The sequence below is a fragment of the Phyllostomus discolor genome, chromosome 12 (genome assembly GCF_004126475.2).
Source record: "Phyllostomus discolor isolate MPI-MPIP mPhyDis1 chromosome 12, mPhyDis1.pri.v3, whole genome shotgun sequence".
NCBI classification, from domain to species: Eukaryota; Metazoa; Chordata; class Mammalia; order Chiroptera; family Phyllostomidae; genus Phyllostomus; species Phyllostomus discolor.
Window position 1 is genome coordinate 8,719,190 of NC_040914.2, and position 7,484 is coordinate 8,726,673.

General features: G+C 48.6%; 2 protein-coding genes and 1 long non-coding RNA gene across 3 annotated transcripts in view; 1 reads left to right on the top strand and 2 right to left on the bottom strand.

Annotated features, from left to right (window-relative positions):
• The window catches only part of LOC118497674, a 34,447-nt gene extending 33,868 nt beyond the window's left edge, over window positions 1-579 (top strand). The window contains exon 5 of the long non-coding RNA XR_004900196.1: window positions 545-579. This is a non-coding gene — a long non-coding RNA (uncharacterized LOC118497674). The remainder of the gene's footprint in view (window positions 1-544) is intronic.
• LOC118497666 (carcinoembryonic antigen-related cell adhesion molecule 21-like) overlaps window positions 1-7,484 on the bottom strand; it is an 834,765-nt gene that overhangs the window by 37,568 nt on the left and 789,713 nt on the right. The window lies entirely within an intron of this gene.
• Window positions 1-7,484, bottom strand: part of LOC118497667 (carcinoembryonic antigen-related cell adhesion molecule 1-like) — a 746,496-nt gene that overhangs the window by 32,373 nt on the left and 706,639 nt on the right. Inside the window, exons 3-4 of the mRNA XM_036012848.1 lie at window positions 1,755-2,033; window positions 1,168-1,422 (exon numbers count right to left, since the gene is read on the bottom strand). Coding sequence (XP_035868741.1) covers window positions 1,349-1,422; window positions 1,755-2,033 — 353 coding nt within the window. The 3' untranslated portion in view covers window positions 1,168-1,348. The remainder of the gene's footprint in view (window positions 1-1,167; window positions 1,423-1,754; window positions 2,034-7,484) is intronic.

A 7,484-nucleotide genomic window follows, 5' to 3' on the forward strand; every position in this document is an offset into this window, starting at 1 on the left:
CGGAGCCCTAAATGTGAGTTACCCCAAGGACTCTAATGTCATAAATGTCATAATAAACATCCTCACAACGTTTCTAAGGTCCAGTTGTTTCATTCCAGTTTCCAGAGGAGGAGACTGAGGCTCAGAAGGGAAGGCTTTTCCTCTTTGTTAAATAATTTATAAGACAATGAGAGCAGACCAGCCAGTCTACATGACCTTAGGACCTCAATAATTCTAACCCAATGGATTTCTCAGTGGGAATAGGACTCTCACTTCCTGGCCTGTGGAGTGAATACACAGAGAAGAGAAACCTCTAGAGAGAAGCAGTCACAGTTTAACAAGGGCTGGGACTCAGCCTTCTTGGCAAACTACACTCTTTGTGGTACTGCTCCTTCTGCCCCATGAAGGGACTTCGTGGAGGAATCTACCCATCTGCCAGGTAAGCACCATTGCTCACTGCTCTCCTTTGTAACATTACACATGCTGGTGTCACACTGTGTTACACTGCTGGTGACCTCAGAGCCAGGACACAGTTCAGAGGCATCTACACTATCACTGTCTCCAGCAGCCTGGACTGAGGGAGGCTCTGGTGTTGGTGGGCAGCTCAGTTTGGCCAGATTGAGGACAGGGTGTCTGTGCACCTCGTCCACAAGCCCTGTCCCTTGCACTAGAGGCAGCACAGTCAGGCACCAGGTGAGCCTAGAGCAGAACAGGGAGCAGGGGACTGTTCTCCTCACCCTTCTTTGGGAGTGGGGGTTTCACCCTTTCATTTGGGGAGCAAGACATGAGCTTGACTTAAAGCCTCTTATTTATGTGCTCCTGGAGCACATGGAGTGGGTCACAGAAAAGGAAGTGACAGAAGGAATGTGTTAGTGACAGAAGAAGCAACTTGGCCTTTGGCCCCCTTGTCTGTCCTCCTCGGTGGAGCCCACTCTACCACGTGGTACTTTTCTGGGGATGAGAAAACCCCCTTTCTCATTTCCAAGGCTGGACCCCAGCTCTGCCATGAGAAATCAGAAGAGCAAGGGGAGGAGAGAGACTACAGAGATGTGGGGGAGGGTTCAGGGGAAGGATTTGTGATTTGCTGGGTCCATGGCCACAGGATGGAGACAACGTCCAGGATCTTTTCTGAAAACCAAACCAACCTCCACCCCCGAGCTCAGTGCTGATGGTCCAGGAGACACTTACCAGACACTGTGATGGTCCTGACTGTGGTCCTATTGAGGCCAGTGACAGAGTTATGGGCAATGCAGGTGTAGGATCCACTGTCACTTGCAGTGATGCTGGGGATAAAGAGCTCCTGTGTGGGTTGCTTGGGCCTCCCATTGATAAGCCAAGAATACTGTGCAGGTGGGTTAGAGGCTGCATGTCAGGAGAGGTTGAGGTTTTCCCCTGGTGGGTAATGGGAGTCTGAGGGGGAAATGGAGGGGGCATCTGGGCCATCTGGAGCAAACAGAGGAAAAGCCACACATGATGTCATCAGAGGGAAGGGGAAGCTCCTGGCCTATGTAAGGGCCATAGTGTCCCTCTGAGCTGAGCCCCAGCCTTGTTGTGAAAGGTCCCAACACAACCCCTGTGTTCACTGAGCTGAGTCTGAGACAACCAGTTTGTCCAAACCCTGAGGCCTGCCTGGATTTTCCTGGGACAGGGAGTCATGGCCAACATGAGTGTCCAGGTTGAGGGTCTGTGTACTTGGACTGAGAGGGATGTAGCCTGGTGTCTGGCATGTGGATTTGGGTGGCAGCCTGGACCACACAGGGACAGAAGTTACTCACAGAGAACATTCAGGGTGAAGGGGTCACTGCGGCCAGCACTCACTGGGTTCCGGGTTTCACACTCATAGGGTCCTTTGTCAGTCTTCATGACACGGATCAAAGTGAGAGTCCTGTTGTCCTTGGACAGCTCCAACCTGGCGCTGTCCTGGAGGCTCTGACTGTTGACCAGCCACAGGTAGGTTGTATCCTGAGTCTCAGGTTCACACATTAACAGGACAGAGGCCTTGTAGTCCTTGGGGTTGGAGTTGTTGCTTGTGATGCTGGGTTTGGGTAACAGTGCTGTGCAGGTAACAGAGAGAACATTGCCCTGGGTGGTACCTTTGACTTTTTCAAAGGCATCTTCAATCAGAGTTGGCACCTCTCACCTCTCAGCTAACTTGAATCCTTAAAAGAACAAGGCAGGTCTGTGTATCTCAAGACAAACAAATGCATGAGGATCTGAGTGCTCAGAGAATGTAAGGCCTCCAATGCTGTGTCTGGAGGAAGTACGACTTTCTCAGGTGTCAATTGAGTATCAGGGATTGATCATGGAAAGATATAGGCCTGGGAGTCAAGAGACCACTGGGCATTTGTCCTGGTTCTTTACTGACCAGCTGACTGCCTGACTGTCCTTGAGATCTTATATGGAATGTGCAGGTGCTGAGTCCCTTCAAGCTGCACAGACCTACATTGCTGGGTCAAGATGTGTTTCCATAGTAGCCTCATATTCCAAGGCTATCCTAGAGATGAGTCATGAAGAGCCATCCATAGTCCTTATACCTTGATGAGACTGGGCAGTGTGTCCTGGGACTGGGTTGTCGAGCAGAAACAATACACAGGGAGACCTGTGCAAATCTGGGGATCAGTTCAGGACTCAGGCTGAAGGGCCATGAGGTGGGCAGTGTGCCCAGGCCTGGTGACTGTTTCATGGTGACTGATATGAGACAGTGACCCCAGAAAGGGTTGAGCAGAGTTCAGGAGTGATTTGGAATATAGTGAGGGACATTGGAGCTGGTTGGCTTTGGCAGCAGAACCAGGATCTCTGCCCTCGGTCTTTACTGTCCTGTCTCCTACTCAGTGGGCAGGACCCTTCCTCAAACACTCAGACGACAGCAACTACAGAAGAGGTGACTTGGGGAAGTGGGGAGCTGGAACTTGCTGAAATATGGCCCTCATGGACTAATTGTGTTTGGCATTATGAGACAGCACTTTGAGTTAAAATTGTAAAAAGAATATGTGAAAATTATTATTCATGCCCCAAAGATCTAAGACCAGTCTCTGGTGGAATCTCTCTGTCAAGAGAACATTGAAGGTCACAGACCAAGTTCTGAGTCCAACCAGCATCACAGTGTGACCAAAGGAAGATCTAGTGGGTTGAAATCAGTGACTCCCCTATAGCAACAAGAAAAATAAAGTATCTAGGAATAAACATAACCAAGGAGGTAAAAGACCTATACTTGGAGAACTACAGAACACTGAAGAAAGAAATTAAGGAAGACACAAATGGAAGCATGTACCATGCTCACAGATTGGAAGAAATAACATAATTAAAATGATAATTAAAATGTCCATACTACCTAAAGCAATTTATAGATTCAATGCAGTCCCTATTAAAGTACCAATGACATATTTCACAGATATAAAACAAACATTTCAAAAATTCATATGGAACCTAAAATGACTCCAAATAGCCTCAGCAATCTTGAGAAGATAACAAAGTAGGAGGGATCACAATTCCTGATATCAAACTATACTACAAGGCCACTGTAATCAAAACAGTCTGGTACTGGCATAAGAACAGATACATAGATCAATGGAACAGGATAGAGAGCCCAGAAATAAACCCATGTCTCTATGGGCAATTAATATTTGACAAAGGGGGCAGGAGCATAAAATGGAGTAAATATACCCTCTTTAATAAATGGTATTGGGAGATCTGGACAGCTACATGGAAAAAAAATGAAACCCGACCACCAACTTACACCATACACAAAATTAAACTCATGATGAATAAAAGACTTAAATATAAATTGTGAAAACTATAAGTGTCCTGGAGGAAAACACAGGTAGTAAAATTTAAGATATTCCATACACAATATTTTCGCCAATATATCTCCTAGGGCAAGGGAAATAAAGGAAAATATAGACAAATGGAACTACATCAATTAAAAAGCTTCTGCATGGGTAAAGAGTACATTATTAAAATGAAAGTGGATCCAACTGGTTGGGAAAACACATTTGCAAATGATATCTTACCCAAGGGTTTGACCTCTAAAATATATAAAGAACTCACATGACTCCACACCAGGAAGACAAATAATCCAATTAAAAAATTGACAAAGGACAGGAACAGACACTTCTCCAAGGAGGACATACAGAGAGCCCAGAGGACATATGAAAGGATGCTCAGCATCACTAGCCATCAGATAGATGCAAGTCAAAACTGCAATGAGATACCACTTCACACTGGTCAGAATAGCCATATCATTAGCAAAACAACAAAAAAACAAGTATTGGAGAGGTTGTGGAGAAAAGGGAACCCCAGTGCACTGTTGGTGGGAATGCAGACTGGTGCAGCCACTGTGGAAAACAGTATGGAATTTCCTCAGAAAACTCAAAATGGAACTGCCTTTTGATCCAGTGATTCCACTGCTAGGATTATATCCTAAGAATCCTGAAACAATTCAAAAGAACTTATGCACCCCAATGTTCATGACAGCATTATTTATAATAGCCAAGTGCTGGAGCTCCCTAAGTGCCCATCAGCAAATAAGTGGGTCTAAAAACTATGTTACATTTACACAATGAAATTCTATGCAGCAGAAAGAAAGAAGAAGCTCCTACCATTCACAACAGCATGGATGGAACTGGAGAGCACTATGCTAAGTGAAATAAGCCAGGTGGTGAGGGACAAATACCATATGATCTCTCCTATGATTGAAACCAAATGAACAAAACAAACAATGAGCAACACAGAGCCAGAGGCATGGAGAAAAGGAGCAGACTGACAGAGACCAGAGGGGAGAAAGGGAGGGATAAAAGGGTGGAAAGAAGGGGAAGGGACTAGTCAAGGGACATGTATGAATGACCCACAGACATGTACATCAGAATGGGGCTTATCTGTTAAGCATGGTGGTTAGGCCTGGTGAGGAGAGCAAAGCAGGAAAAATTGGGAACAATTGGTAAATAGAACAACAATAAAATATTTATTAAAAATATCAGTGACTCTGGAGAGGGGGCTGTGAGCCTAAGAGGACAGAAGAGACCTGAGGGCAAGTGTAGGCGTGTCTGTTGCACAAAGGGAGAGATGACACAAAATAGGTGGAAAAGATACATGTCATGCTGGTACATGTAGGAAAGAAGGACTCGGTTCCCAGTTTCTTTGGCAGTCAGGCCAATGGGGAGGTACCCACACACAGGCTGTGGCATGTGCTCTTCCTTTTCTCTCTAACTCAGGAAACCAAACTAGAGTTTGAGCAAATTCATTCAAACTGGGCTGCACCTAAGAGAAAGGACAGAGGCTGGTACACCTCACCATATGAGAGAATCCCACTCCATGGCAAAGGTGCCTCATGAGGACACGTGTGTGACACAGGCAGTGAACCATCAGATGGTGCTGGTCACCAGCCCCAGCTAGGAAGGTCTCCAGGTCCCTGGGAGGAATGGGAGCCTCATACCACATGGATGTGAATCACGAGTCAAGGGTGAAGTGATCCTGTGAGTTTTTGGGGACTGAGGTCTGTCCTCCTGCCTTTGACTCCCTGGCTGAGTCACACAGAGAGTAGATCAATGGGTTACATGTCCCTGTCAGGTGTCCTCTTCCTGTTCTTGGCATGAGGGAGGGAAGGAGTCCTGGATGGGGCACAGTGGAGCCTCTTTCTCCTGGTGACCTGGGAACCTGGCTCCTGATGGAGCCAGGGACTGCTGCTCTGACTGACTTCTGTGTCCTTTCCTGTTGCCCAGGAGGATGGGCCTGAACATATGTGTGAGCAGGAGAATCCAGGGATATTGCAGGGTGGAGGAGGCAGAGCAGAGCAGGCCAGTGGGGCTGGAGTGAAGGAGGAGCAGATGAGGGACATGGAAGGAGCCGAGAGAGCCAGAAATGTCTTTTGTAAGCAGTGGGGGTTACAGGTGACTTCAAGGACCCTAGGGACCAAGAGCCCAGGGCTGCCCCAGGGCTGGACCAGTGCAGCCTGGAAAAGCCTCTAGTGGCCGAGAAGCCCCACAATCACCTTGAGACTTGGCACCAGGCAGTGGTCAGAGGGGTCAGAGGGATGGAATGTAGGTCTCTGCCCCTGGAGGGACAGGGAACTGGTGTGGCCCAAATCTCCTAAGACTCTGTATCTAGGCTCCATTCTCTATAGAGATTATCCTCATTCATTCATTCACCATAATTCTTTCCTTCATCAAAAGCAGCTGGGTGTGTTACATGTTGGACCCTGAGCTGGTTGCAGGGTGGAGTGAGGAGTGAGGCAAAGTCCTTCCCTTCACATCCAGCGGGAGTGACACCAACACATCAGGAAGCAAAGAAGGGATTTCAAGTCCAGGGCAGGGAGGTGTGGATCAGCCACCTGAGGGGGAGGCCTGGGCGTTCCCAGCTCTGACTCTGATTGTCACTGCAGGTACTTTGGTTCTGGAGTGAAAACAGATTATTTCTCCATTTCCTTTCACTCCCCAGGCCACAATCTCTCCCTCTGAGCTGGGCACATCTAAGAAGAAAGGTACTGACCAAACAGCTGGTGTCAGGGTCTGCACATGTGTGATAGACCCTTGGAGTGGAGGGGAGGATGGGCTGTGAGTGCAGACAGGTCTTGGTGTGACTCAGACTGGACAGTCCTGGTCTGTGTGACTGCGTGAATGCTCCCCTGTAACTCAGTTCCCCTGAATAAAACAGGGTAGATGGTGAGTGGTCTCAGACTTGCCAGGTTGTCTATGGATGAATCTTAGTTGTTTCCCAAATTCCTGACCTAACACTTGGAACAGAGGAGCTGCCCCAGCTAACAGCCTCTGTGACCACTTGTGTCCTCGACAGAGGAGTCTCTGTTCTGACCCCTGGTGGACGAGGGGCTGCGAGCAGCATCTTCCTGTTTCCCCCTGGGGATGCTGACCATCCTCTGGAGTCCTCTATGTCCCCCAGGGAAAATAGCTAATGGCATGGGGACCTTGTCCACATGTGCTCTCCACTCATAGTCTCAGGTGAAGGACCCCAGCCCAGATGGGCTTTTGAGGCAGATCCCTGGCTGTGAGCAGCTCACGAGCCTTGTGACTCAGGCACCCAGGAAACCATAGGTCTAAGTCAGCCCTGCCCAGAAGCACAGACCCACCCTGACACAGGCTCCCCAAGGTCCCTGGAGTCAGGATCCCTGTGACAGGTGTCTGGGGAGGGGCTCCCAGGTTGAACTTCTCTGCGAGGATCCCAGGGGTGCCTTAGTCTAGCCCCTGACGGGGCCTCATAGGGTCTTTCTCAGGGTCATGGTCATGGGGAGGGCCCAGGGAGCTGGATCTCTTTCTGCTGAGTTACTCACATCAGACTGGTCCTTCTCTCTGCAATGAATGTTTGCAGGGGTCAACTCTGGAAGGGGAACTCTGATCATAGGAAGTTTGTCTCCATTGTGTGCATCCTGCACTAAATGCCCAAACCCAACCTGGGACGTGATGTAGAGGGGGATGGAGGCAGAGTCCAGGGTGTGAGACCTGTGTGTGAGTAGATTCACCCCACCCGACACCCAGAGGTCAGGGAGAAATCACTCA